General features: G+C 33.6%; 1 protein-coding gene across 6 annotated transcripts in view; it reads left to right on the top strand.

Moving 5' to 3' along the window:
- Window positions 1–14,544, top strand: part of LOC108691979 (serine/threonine-protein phosphatase 2B catalytic subunit 2-like) — a 158,942-nt gene that overhangs the window by 85,482 nt on the left and 58,916 nt on the right. For all 6 annotated transcript variants that reach the window (XR_001931944.1, XM_018200027.1, XM_018200031.1 and 3 more), the window contains exon 3: window positions 9,524–9,648. Coding sequence is in view for 5 of the 6 variants with exons in the window: in XM_018200027.1 (XP_018055516.1) it covers window positions 9,524–9,648 (125 nt within the window). In the remaining variant the exon portion in view is untranslated. The remainder of the gene's footprint in view (window positions 1–9,523; window positions 9,649–14,544) is intronic.

Genomic DNA, 14,544 nt, shown 5'->3' with positions numbered 1-14,544 from the left:
TATATATTGAAGTCACATTCTTTGATTTTATATATAATCACATTATGACAATTATATTTGAATGGACACAATTCTCAGCCACCTATATCGTATGTGATAGAAATACGAGAGAATAACCTGAGGACTCTTATGAGCGCATAATGAAAGGGAACAGCATAAACTGCCTCAGGTACTGACGACCATTGTACTTACAAGCTGCTTAAGCTAATTGTAAGAGTCGTCCGGGGAATTTGGCTGACATAATGGCGCACTGCAGTAACGTTTTAGTATGACTTCGACGTCCGAATTGCGCGAGCTGACGTAATGCGAAAATTAATAAGGTAAAGGTAGTCCGAAATATATATTCAAGAGACAAAAGATCAGAAATTGCTTTGATGATTTCGCCCCAATTACTTTACCGAGATAAAACGATGAATAATACAGTGTTATACAGTGTTATATAACGTGATAATGTCATATATTACCCGATATTGTAAACAGAAATTGTATTGAAATCAGAGATATTGTTTCAATTTAAAATATGTCAAGTTGCAAAAATTCGTATTTTTAAGAAACAATGAATAAAAATCTCGACTTGTTTGTCGTCTTTCTCTGTTCTAGAGAAGAAAGAAAGGCTTAAGATAGTAAACTTATATGAACTTATAATAACTTGAAATTATTTACATAACTCGAGTTTGTCACTTTAAATGAAGAGAATGAGCATTGAGGACTTTAATTTTCAAACACCTTGTATAAATAAATGCGTGTGTGCCAAGAAGATATTTGTACGAGAACGCGGCTCTTCAACGGTGAAACTAGCACGCGGAGCGTGTAACTTAAATTGTCAAGCTGCGTCCTCGGTGTTTCATCGCAAAGAAGAGGTGAAGGAGAGGAAAGATTTATATGATCACGAAATAATCACAGCCGAAATAGCTTCGAGCTGCCTAGCGAGCTCGCATTCCATTTAATGGCGAATTCCTCAGAAGATATTCTCTCTCTCTCTCTCTCTCTCTCTCTCTCTTTCTCTGCTCTCGCACATTGAGACTTGTAAATAGTCGCAATTGTTTTTGGATTCCCAACCATCTTTCATTCGTCGCCCATTTGAATTTTGTGTAACAAAAGTTTTGCAAAATTACTACACGATATATCGACGAATTATCCTATCTCGCATGTCAGGCATCATGTTTGTCACAAGATTGATATTTTACGAAAATAGAGAGTGATTTATTTTCCCCGGAAATCGCTTAAGCAAAAATATACCATAGTTATTCTGATTTATTCTGGTTTATTCTCTTTTCTTCTTGCTATGAATGTCACATTGATGTAAAAATGTAACAGCGCGCATCGTTGATGTATGCGTGTCTTATAATACTAAGTGAATTTTAATTCTCGTTTTATTAAGATTCTGAACTTTCCTACACTTTCTGAATTAGTGCACGGTGCGATAAGTTGAAGTGAAACGTAACAATATAAAAACTAAATTGTAAGGGAAAGTAGGAGTCAGCGCGGTAATCGTTGCACAAGTATAATAATGGAAATGTTTATATATCCATTTTTGAAGTATAACAATATAAAAAGTATAAAATACGTATGCGTTTCGATTTACTTCAAATCATTCTCAACGGTATCAATATAATTTTAATTTAGTACAAGTAGTGCCAATCATCCAACATTACAATGGAGGTTCTTTAGCTTCATTCCAGTTTACAAGCCAGAAGGAAACAACATATATTTGTTTCTCTTATTCAACTTATTGCACCGTGTATACCAGTTTAGAGATTGCAGGAATAAAAAACAGATATCTATAATTATGTACATGATGATTTTTCATTTCAATAAGTTATGAATATCTCTGAATTTGATCATGACATCTCTGCATACATTATATTAAAAAAATCACATTTTTCTAACATGAGGTAAACGTTTCTTTAACTTGTATAAACAACATTCTAATATTAGATTGCTTAAAAGCATTTTAATGTTTTACAGATATAATGACAGACGTAATATCTTTGTTATTCGCTTAGTTATTTTTCAGCTTTTATTTTTTGCGTTTCTGTGTCAACATTTAGAAACATTATTTCACATTTAGAAAAAAATACAACTATATAGATAATAACTGTACAATAAACTAAGAATCTCATACGGATTTTAAATTCTATAATATTAATACAGTTGAATAAACTATTTATTGCAATAATTGCAATAATTATAAAATAGTTTACTCAACTATATATGCACTAATTTTACATGTAAAATTTATATAGTTGTCACTTATGTAGTTGTCACCTACTTTTTCTCTAAGTGCACTTGAAAGCACTTTGTAGCAAAAGTGGAGGTAGGGATGTATCTTATTTCCTGTTACAATCTTTATGATTTACGGTTCCGCTTGGATACTGTCGTTATCGATGGCGCCGGCTAACGAAGTCGAAGCAAGCTCTTCCACGGCAAGGATGTTCCGTAGCAATGTGGGTTAACTGCATCACCATGGAACGTACTACATTTGTTGGATTACGATACCGCGTTTCATCCGCACGTGGCTTGAAACTCTTACTAAAGCGTCCAATCCTTGCTGGGGTAGGACAGCTGGGAGGCATCTCCTTCGATTCGTAGCTTAAATGTAATATGGAACGCGCATCGGGACAGTAACTTCAATTTGAAACGTCATCGAAGCGAATCACAACACATAAGATCCGTTTATCGTCGAAAGCTGAACGGTTTACACGATACCTCATAAAGATTCATTATTCCGAAGCATCAGGACATATCATAACAAACAGATGTCCCATATTTGCTGTGTTCTCATATGTTCTACGTAAATTCTAATATTTCCTGTATTTCGGCATGGGAGAGCGAATTTGCGGCGCCGTTCGACGTCAGATACGATCGTCCCTGGTAACGATGGCATCTCGTTGAGAAAAGTGTTTTACGCTTCTACGCAACGTACATTTAACGTTGAACCAGGCTGTGTTTTCCCTTCGTGAAGGCATTACTATCGTTGTACGACGAAGAGTGATTGGCTTGGAGAGGTGTACAGGGGAGTGTGAGTTTATGCACCACCTCGGAATAGCGGCGTAAACAGCGAGCGGATCGATTTATATGCGGCTAAGTAAGTGCATTTTTATGCACCGTTTCACTGCCGAGACCATCGTCGTAGCCTTGCAGTCGGTTACTTATTCGCTTAACACGCCGCATCAGCCCGCTACTTTCCCTGCCACGGACGTTGTCCGTGAAACGTACCTGATATCCACTTGGACCGGAGAGACTTGTATTTGAATTATGCTTATTCGATCTATATTTTTCTTCATAAATATAGCTGCTAAGAATGTGTTATACAGATAAAAAAGATGTAGCTGTCGAGGAAAGAGTGATAAAAAGTCTATGAGAAAAAATATGGCAAAAGACGTGACAAAGCAAGATTGAAGTTTCACACACACGTAGGCATAATATAGTCATGTAAGACAATGACATTTGTCCTGTAGTACCTGTGATATAGCGGTCACGGTACATTACCCGAAAAAATAGCTTTCCAATTCTTTAATGTCGATGGGTCATAAATTTTGCAGGCTAAATAAATTGCGCACAATATGTACGAAAGGTTCACGAGCTTTTAAAAGCGCGTATGCGGCTATCCACGATGACTGTCCTCCTGTTGTTTAAGCGGAAACGCCGGTGCTCATCGATAATCAACGAGACAGCGCACGAGCGAAATCCGCTTTAGCGCTGCAATGAGCAGATTGTTAATTGCAAACGTGGAAACCGATTATTTAACGACAGAAGTCGCCACGCTTAATCGGATTATAATAAAAATGCGATGCAACTAATGCGGCAACTTCGTCGTTAGCAGTTTGTGCACATTGCCCTAATTACTAAGTACATTAATCGAGATAATGTCCTTTTCGTCAAACCTGTTTTACCCTCAGTATACACAATGATTTTCCAGTCTTTTATTACACATGATGGATTATTCGTATCTGGATTAATTTTTATTATTTTTACAAGTATAAAGAAGTTACTTAGTAATTTTTATATACACTTTAACATCTTTAGAAAGTATTTATGTACGCTATATAAAAAAGAGATTTTTCAGAAGATCTTTGTAAGAGATTTAATTATAATAATTTTGCCGTTTTTCTGCGATGCTTAGTTCTTTTTTGCTTGGCTCACTTCATGCTGAAACAATAAGTGTCAGCATATAATGTTTTGAGCTTACAAAAGTTAGATTTTCGTGATTGTATACTGTATACTTATGTGCTTGTATATTTGTACATTTTCGGTTTAAGTATTATATAATATAATATTAAAAGCCAAATAGCGTCTTGTTGCCTAGTATTTAAAAAAAAGGAAAGGCTACAGACCATTATTTAGCTAGGTGTTCCTGGGCATGTGAAGTTAGCGCGCATCCTCACTTCAGATCTAGAAAGTTTTAAGATTGATGTTTGATATTTTTTTAATAGTTCACGAAAATAATTATTATTCAATTCTTAAAGTCATGATATACAAAAAAACTTAGACAGTAAAACTTAAGCAATAAAAAAATCAATATGTTTGATTTGCTATCACTTACGTTGACTTTATGGTTTTTATTGTAATTGGCCAAAATTTACTCCTTATGATTTACTGTTTCAGTTTTTTGTGCGTTATAGCTATTCGTATACATGATTCGTGTTCTGAGCGTTTCTTTCTTTTTTTAGTACTAGGAATATCATTATTCTAGAAATTCTATTCCTTAGATAAAGAGATTTCTTGATTTATTAAGTAGGATAAGGCGAGACATTTCAGAGGAAGAAAATTATCATCTTTCATTCGTCACCCATCCGAATTCCGCGTAGCTATAGGTTTCTCAAAATTATTACAAGATAGAGATATCGATGAATTATTTCATCTCGTCATACATGGAGCATCGCCCCATAAGGAGTAACATAGTTATAGGAGGGAGATAAATCAAACAAATAAGGCGAACAATATGATGTTTTTTGTTTAAGGGAAATCTAGAATGAATATTAGTTTCATTCTTTATTTTCGTAAAATATAATATCAATCTTGTACACTTAAATTTATATCAAATTATATATATTATTCAATTCGAGTTATTTTTATTCATATCTGTGTGTAGGTCATCCACTTAATAGGTTGTTTAAATTTTAAAAGAATAGAGATAAATTTAATTATAAAAGATATTAATTTTATTAATACACGACAAATTAAATTAAATTAAGTTTGAATAAAATGTAATTCATAATTTACTAAAAAAAAAAAACTCATGGAAGTGTTCCCCTTCGATTTCAATGATCGTCGAAATTGTAAAAGATAGAAAAAAGTACTTTACAATAATAATTTTAAAAAATTTGTTTAATTAAAAATTTTTTTAATTATTATACTTATTAAGTATCTACTCTTAAAACAATTTAACTTTTATCTTAGTATTTTAAATATTTTTTTGTATCTCTTATAGTTTCAATAATATTCGCTTTGAAAGATAATAAGCGATTTTTTTTCAAAGAAATGTTGCAAACTCTAAAAGTGTGATTGGCTTTTATTTTATTTATTATAAAAAAATACATATCTCTGGTTTCTGTCTAAAAAACTATATACTTAAAGCTCAAAATTAAAGATAGTTCTTTAAGTTCCTTAGATTTCCTTGCAAGTGCTTACATTAATATAAACATTCACTTTGAAATTATCTATAATGATTACATTTTGACACAAAAAAAAGTGAAAGTTAAAAAATAGAATGTTAATATTTAATAAAATGTTTAATTCAAAGTGATCAATTACTATATTGCTCCTGTGATATCTAATAATGTAACAAGCAATGGCTTACATATGACAGAATAATTCATCAATATTTCTATCTTATAACAATTACCAAACTCTATTGCAATGCAAAATTTGGATGGGCAATGAATAATGGGAATGAAAAATGGTCGGCAAATTTCCTCTGCTATCCCAAACGTCTTTTGTCCTATTTTATAAATCAAGGAAGTACTTCAGCCGAGAGGAAGACGAATTTCTGGGATAATATTGGAATGTAAGCGAGTAGGATCGGTATTCGATCAAGGCTGGCTCGTGGCTGTTGCGTTAGTGGCTCGTGGCTGTTGCGTTAGTGGCTCGTGTCTCCATATCTCGTGTTAACTGCTCTTCGGCATGTTGTCGGCAATGTTAATTCGTGCTTACTTAGCGGTGATCCTTGTCGATGCGAACCACTGCGAATATCCGTTTAATTCACTTTGTGTCGATCAAGAGAGACACTGAATACGCGTATCGCCCTTAAAGTAATCTCCAGACACATTTCCAAGTGCAAGTTTATGAACTTGCAGATATACATATGCGTAGGTATACAATCGTCTCAATAGTTTCGTTGAAGTTAGTTATTAACTTACAATAAAGGATTATGTGCGAAACTAGAAATTGCTTTAGGCAACGAGTGAAAAACGATTCCGTGTATCGTGTAACAATGTCGGATATTTTGTATTGATTTATCTCATTCCATAGACGTGACAACACGAACCTATGTTCTGCGTAGTATCGACAAGTATATCCGCATCTATCTGTCCCAGTGACGTAGGCGATTTAAATAATTAGATCACGATTGTGAATACATTGCGCGCATAGGATACACCCTAGAAACGCGGCTTCTGCGAAAATTTAGTTGGTTCACGTGGCACGTGACGCGCCGGCAAAAGCCGAGTCAATAGAACAGTACGTAACATCGTCGGGGTCACTGTTGGCCAAGCCAAAATTACGTTCTTGCTTTGCTCGTGCTGTGCCCTACGGTATCCGCATGCGAATAATTAAACGCGCAGAGAGAGAGTGAGTGAGTGAGTGAGTGAGTGAGTGAGTGAGTGAGTGAGTGAGTGAGTGAGAGAGAGAGAGGGGGAGGGAGGGAGAGAGAGAGAGAACCAAACCAAGCCAATACATTTGGGGATTGTCTGAAATATTTAGACTTGGTTTGCAGCAGTGCGCTAGTGCCATCCGTTGCTGAAATTACTACTTGTTGGAATCCCAAGACGATTACCCAACGAAAAATAGGACACCGGATTATGAGAATTGAGAAACAAAAGATCAAAGAATGGGAAAATCATCAGTCAAAGATAAACTCTAAATTGTTCAAAACTCGAAAACTAAAATTTTAAACTTTCGCCTAGGATATATTTGTATTATGCATTTGCAAAGTTTATTAGATTCTCTACCCAGAATACGCTAAACCGAACCGATAATGTTACTTTATTTTCTTTGCGATCATTTATTTATAACGCCACGATGCTTGCACTCGTCCTGTTTGCTCTTTGTAGAAAACATTAGAAGTAAAAAAGAAGAAAGGAGAGAATAATAATGGCGAGGTGTAAGCACCGCGGCGGAAAGGAACAGACTGAAGAATAAAGTTCAGTTTCTTTCTATTCTTTTGTGAGTCTCGAGTAGGTTCCTTCCCACGCATTCCTCGCCACTCGACTTTCAAAGCGCAGACGAACGGCTCGAATTATCTCATTTTCCGTAGGAGTTATTAATTCACGTAATATGGTGCGAAAATCAGTGATATTACAAGATTTCGAGTAAATACAAAATCTTAATTAACATTTTCGCAATTCTCTCATGATTCTATTGCTGTATTTTTCCTCAGAATTTAGAAGATGAAGATTGTATAACTGTTGACAATTTTCTATCATCGATGTTTATAAAACAAAGATTATAGGATGGTTCTCCAAAATTAAGAACGTCACCATATCACCGTTCAGGCTGATCCACATTCGCTAACTCTATCTCCTTTATTCATCCTTTACAGTCAATTATTTTGCCTCTTCTTGTCCCGTTATATTAATACGATCTCAATTTAATTATCGTAGGTATCTATCCGCGCTTTCGCTGTCAGGTTGCCGCCTCATATTTCGCTGCTTTACGCGACGTTGTTCCAGTTTCTGGGCCGACCCGGTATTAACGTGAGATATATCGTCGCGTGTTGAACAAAAAGCAGCGTCGATGTTATTCGTCGGTGTCTGCCTTTGTTCCGCGATAATATTTTATGTAAACGCTGAACTTACGCGTCTTCTCTCTCTCTCTTTCTCTCTCTCTCTCTCTCTCTCTCTCTCTCTCTCTCTCTTTATAGAAACAAATGTTTTATCTCTCTACCGTGTAAAAAAATTTTTTTAAACATGAAAAATTGAGCCGATATGAAAATAGAATCGTGGCGCACCAAAAAAAAGCTACACCGATGTATATATTTGAAGAGAATCACGCAAAATTCTATTTAATAATAATGTATCTCGTGGATCAGTTTCTATTATGGTGGAAATATCATACGTCAGACTCCTATCAATCCTTCATTGGTGGACTCCGCGCTTTTCAAACGAAGTATAAAGCTGAAATATAGATCTTTTTTTTTTTTTTTATTTGATTACTACAACGGACGACTGCACTGTGCGGCGCATAGTTCGAGAACAACTTTATTGGTGAGTGCACCTCTGCAACAAACGGTATCGGAAAATGTTGTGAAAGCAGTGTTGTAACGTACTGTAAGCGGTGAATAATAAAAATAGTTGATAGTCGTAAGAGCTTATGATGTTATGCCGGCGCACAGTATTCAGTCCTCCGATAGTTTTCGCTGGATAGCTGAAAACTAAGTTGCAGCAGTTTATGGGCCTTCATTTATCGTCATGTGTATAACAGTTTACCGCTTTCCGACGTGTCATATTTTCTTTTCATTATATTTCATTGTACATCTGTTTTTTTTATGTATCTTTTAAAAATTCTTTCATCGTCTGTCTTGGCTCGTCTTATGCCCGTCTTATGCTATTGTTCGCTAAAGAGAGCGTCAAATTTCGAAATTGTACAAACATTTCAAAATAGCGTTGTGGTATTTGGACAAAATGTACAAAGAGAACAAAAACATGTTGAGAAATATAATAGAATGTGAAAGAATAGAAAGAAAAGCGAATGTAGATACTTCTTCATATTTCGAATGTCTTGGTTTATATGACTATATGATCTTACAAGCACGATTAAATGATTAAATTTATTCGCAATAATTGTATATATATACATATATACATAAATTTTTATATGTATAATTTTTTGGAATAATTCTTTTTTAGACAATGTGAAACAATATTGAAAACGAACGACGAATACCGCGTCAAAGTAACTCCGACGTCACTCCGGGTTCTGGTCGCTAATAGTTCTCGGTTTCGTACTTGAAGTTTCTCAACATATCCCGCTTCGTCCCGTATCCTCCACGACACAGAAGCGTAATTTCACTTTGAAACGTTCGCAAACAAGTTTACCGACTCTCAAGGGTCGCTAATGTCTATATATTCGATGCAAGATGCGTTTTAATCGCGCTATATTAATCGCTCGCTGGGTAATTACGTCTCGTTTTTTGAATAGCGCTTTTATCTCGCATAACTCAATGCGCCCCGAAAGAGTATTGCATGCGACGTTACGTAATTCGCAGCTCAGAAAACTTGCTGCTAATTAGTTCTTCACTAGTTTTCCCTTTGAAGGAAGGGGCTCCTTTCCACATTTAATTTGGTTCTACTTTTGGTTTCAGTATGCGGCGACATTCACGGACAGTTCTACGACCTGATGAAATTGTTCGAAGTGGGCGGTCCACCTTCCTCGACTAAGTATCTCTTCCTAGGCGATTATGTCGACAGAGGATATTTTAGTATCGAGGTGAGTATGTGAAAAGTAGCAGCAAGTTGTTTTTAGAAAATTATGTTTCTACACTGAAAAAATATACTAAATTTTAATAAATATTTAATAAATTTTTTGTTTGAATAGTACTAATCATGCTTGCATTAAATAAATATATGTTCATTTATACATTTATTAATGTTTAAATGAATATTAATTTGATTTAACAAAAAATTTTTTATCGAGTAAATATTTAACTCAATAAATATAAATAAATGTTTAATTAGTGCTATTGAAAAAAATATTAAGATTTAGTAATCTTTTCTTCGATATAATTACTAAATTGATACAGATATATTATATAACTTTAATTAACAGTTTAGAACTAAGAGTTGTCTTTAAATACGGAAAGAATGATTATGCTAAAATCTACAACAATTTGATTAGATACAGATCTATATATAATATAGATAAAAATAATTTTGTTGGATTATTATATTAAAATAATTACATAGGAATCTCAAGTATGACGAGTAATGCTGCAAAAAGTTTTGATGTTCTAGCAACCAAATTTGAACGTTCTATATAATTATTTTGGTTTAACAAAATTATTTTCAAATCTGAATCTTGAAATTTTTGATACTTCAACAATATCTTTTCTGCATATGCTGTGTAGCTGTGCTATTTGTATGTGCCATTTGTATAATATATACGAATAGGACAAACGTAAATGAAAATCTCTTATCCCTTTATTCTGTCGGGGAGAAAGTTTTATCTCGAGAATTATGTGAGAGCATTCACTCATCGGATTTTGTAATTAGTGTTCTAATTAATTAATTATTAAATCGCCTGCGTTTATTCAGCTTTCGCTTATTCAGTTTAGCGAAAGTGTATAAAATCATTGATTCTCTGACAATGAGAAACTTCCTTTGGTATTGTCCAATTGTCGTAAATGTCCTGACATATTCAAAGATCATTAAAATTGCTAATTAACAATTTGCTTATTAATATTTAGTTAAGTTTTTGAAAACTCTGATCTTTAGAAATGAACAATCAATTACATCGTCCAACAAGAAATAACTTTTTTGAACACCAAAACAAGGTTAATCATGTTCTTTAATTTTTTGGATGCTAAATATGAATCTGTTTTCCAAATTCCTTTACGTTATATTTTTGAGAAATTTGCAATCAAAGTTGCTAAAAAGAGCTGTTCATATATTTTTGTTATACTATATAAATATGTATGATATGTATTTATTATACTATATATAAGTATATATGACGAGCTGGAGAATTTATTACAAAGTTAAATTGTTGAGACTTTCAAAAGGATTTTTTAGTGTCAATTGTGGTTAGTAAGACATTTATGGTTAAATTTACAGAAAAGCTGTGAATTGATTGTTAGTTATTTATTATTGATTATTTATCAAATGGATTCTAATTATATTTATTTAAACTTAAAGGTTTTTTAAGTCACTGACTACAAATAATCCGATATTAAAAGTGACTTAATTGACAAATTTAAAATGACAGATTCAATATGGCGGATATCAAAAAACATGAAAATGTCCGAGTTATCATAAAAATTTACGTATAAAGATCTTTTATGAATTTATTAGGTTTGATATGAGAGCCAATACTAAAAAATTCGTTTGATGGTTGAAAGTTCTAATGGCATACTTAATGTTGATTGTAATAAAACATCTCTGGCATGTCACATATCATAGTTATAATATGATAAAATACTTTATTATAATTTAAATTGAAAATTGTGACGTGATGGAGCAATTTCTCAAAATTATGATGTGATGGAGCAATTTGGAAACCGGATTCGTATTCAAAAAGGTTCTAAAAAGTTACGGGAAATGACTAATCTCATAATAATTATTCTGATGTTTTTTTTATTGAACAACGTTATTAAATGTATTGTGTGTTAGATATATTAATCGGGATTATTTCGTCGCGATAACAACTTATACATATTCTTAAAAATTAGAAATGTAACTTTTTGCTAACGATTTTACGTAAAAGTATAATTTCATATCAACGATCTTACGCATGTCAACAATATTACCCAGAAAAGCAATATTCTGTTTGCTTTAGTCACATCTCATTATTTCTCTAAAACTCGATTTTTTGTTGAAGCTCTTTTTATTTAAATATAACGGCTAGATATCTCCATCAGAGATAGATACGTTTTGGATTTTGTCAAATAGAGAGTCTCCACTTTGAATATAGAAAACGCAATAGTCAAGAGAGGAAGACTCTTGCACGTGTTCACGTACAGTGCATTTGTTACTCGGAAGTATTATGCTCGTTTTCCTAAATGTAATTTCGAAGCATGCGCGAATAATCAACTTTGATCCGACACGAGTAGTCTATTTTGCAAGATAAAATTTCGTCATGGGCGAGTTCGCTTCATGTCTAGCATAATGCAATATTCCGTGCTACTAGGAACAAGAAAATGCGCGAAAGGAGACTCGAAATAGCAAGAGAGCTGCATCTCGCTCTTTTCTAGCGACGCTTTTCCATGTCCCGGGAAAATTTTAAAGTAACGAACTGTTTCCTTTTGCGAATTCCAGAAGGCAGGGGAGAAACTACATAGTTTTAGCGCGATCGTCCTAAACCGCGCGATACTCAAAATGCAATTTCACTGCGATGACACGTAGATATCTCGAACAAGATGAAATTTCAGGACTCTATTTTTGAGGAAGGAAGTCGATGATACTACAAGTTCAACATTGATCGTAAAGTTCTTGAATATTCTTGGAAGGAAAAGTGATCTTACATTTTGTTAGTAACCTCATATTTTGAAAACTTTACGTCTTTCGTCGGGAGTTTATTTGTTTTAATTTACTTGGAATAAAAAAAATATTAGTTTCAAGATAATATTATTTTTATTTGTAATCTCATTCATTGATTTATTTGAAAAAAATAACTATGGCAAACATTCGCGAAATATAATTTCTGACTTGTAACCAAAACTACCAGGATTTTACGCAGCAATCTACACGCTAGTGTAGAAATTTACGGAAGAAATAGGGAACAATCCAATATTGTACGTGGTATTACACATGGCGCGCTGCGTATACCCAAGATTTAAATATATTCTCTGCGAAGTACATTTCGCAAGACAGCGCGCGGGCAAGATGGCTCTTTTTAAGAAAATCTCTTGATATATTCCACGGTTACCGTTATTCAGATCGACCTGCATCTTCGTGGATTTTCTGAATAATGCAAGGCACAGCATGTCGTCGTTGTGAAGCGCGCACGGATGCCGTCAGATTTATGACGCACGCGAATGAATGTTGACAGTCCAAAGCCGTATGCGAATTGCTGTTTCCAATCAAACTGATGAAGCGAACTTAATGGAATCTTTTAAAATCGATTGATACATATTTCCGAGCAAACAAAATAATACCGCAATAATATAAAGTCTTTCCCAGGAACATTCTTTTCGTCTCAGTTGCTACTTGAATTATAAGTTATTTTTATAAATACTAGTAACGTTAATTAATTACATTGTATTTTCCTCATTTCATCTTTGACATTAAAGAAATTATTTTCGGTCCGATTATCAGACCGTACTAAAAAAAGAGTCTGATATTAGCTATCAAATTGCCGAATGAAATAATTCCAATAAAATGTTTGCTTAATATAATCAAAAATAATTTTATTTTTCTGAACATTTAATAAGTATTACTAACCCAAATAGTTGATTGTATTATTATAGTTGTTTGATAATTCTTATTGAATATTAAACAAAATAAAATTATTTTTTATTACTTTAACCGAACAACTATTATTAACAGACTTTTTCTATGTACAGTTTTTATTTTCTTCGTTCGCAGAAATAGAGAGATTTCTCGGTGTGTCGGTGTTATTTTCTTTCTTGGAAGATAATTTTGCTATAGTACAAATGCGGATTCGATCGTATTTACGACTGTGTTACGTAAGCGCTGATTTAGCACAAGACACGAGAGTTGGAATATAGTACTATCTCTCTCTCTCTCTCTCTCTCTCTCTCTCTCTCTCTCTCTCTTTATTTTACACGATATTTGAGAGTACGGAGTATCTCGTGGAGAAAATGGACTTGCCTTCGCCCACTGGTAAATGGTATTATAAATCGGTCGGAACCACGTGCGTTCTGGTGAAAAAGGTTTCTGTCGCGCAGCTTCTTGCACTCAGAGAATGCTCAATCCTTTAAGGATGCTTCATTCGATAGCTGGCGTGGAGAAAGGATTCCGTGTTTTAAGAGAGTATGTCATTGAAGCACAGGTACGCAATTGCGCGATGCGATACCGTGATACCTATGTACATGTATATTCTAGTGTACGTATATGTATGTATTTGTGTATAATGTACACGCGATAATGATACGTTAAATATCCGTGAAATCAATATTCTACCTGCGATTCCGATAGCTTTTTTGATGGCAGAAGCCTTTTCTCCGACGACATGTTCGACAGAAACCTTTGCTCTTGATCATCCCAAGAGATATAGAGGTCGAATCCAAGCTTAAAGAGAAGATACGAATACAGAGGTTTCATTCTTCCTGGATTGTTGTTATTTGAAATCTTATTTTGTTGTCATTTTCGCTGTAGAAAGGAAGTTCCCTTCAAATTATCTTGAGTGATTTCTCACGTTTATAAGAAAAGTAAATTATATAATTATACAATTTAGAGAATGTGGAAGTAGGTAAACTTCCAAATTATTAATTGTTAAATTAATTACTAAATTTGACAATTAATTTAACTTGAGTCTTCAAATTTTAATGCATACTTTTATATTGTTTCAGAGTGTATAAAAAATTTGAGAAAATTCATACTTGAAAGCTTTAACAGTTAATTAAGCTAATCAGTTTTTACTGTCATAGTTTCATGAAAATTATACTATAGTTATACTATAATTTTTATTGTTATAGATTATATTTAC

Source organism: Atta colombica, unplaced genomic scaffold, assembly GCF_001594045.1.
Source record: "Atta colombica isolate Treedump-2 unplaced genomic scaffold, Acol1.0 scaffold55, whole genome shotgun sequence".
Lineage (NCBI taxonomy): Eukaryota > Metazoa > Arthropoda > Insecta > Hymenoptera > Formicidae > Atta > Atta colombica.
This window is presented reverse-complemented; position numbering and strand designations above follow the sequence as displayed.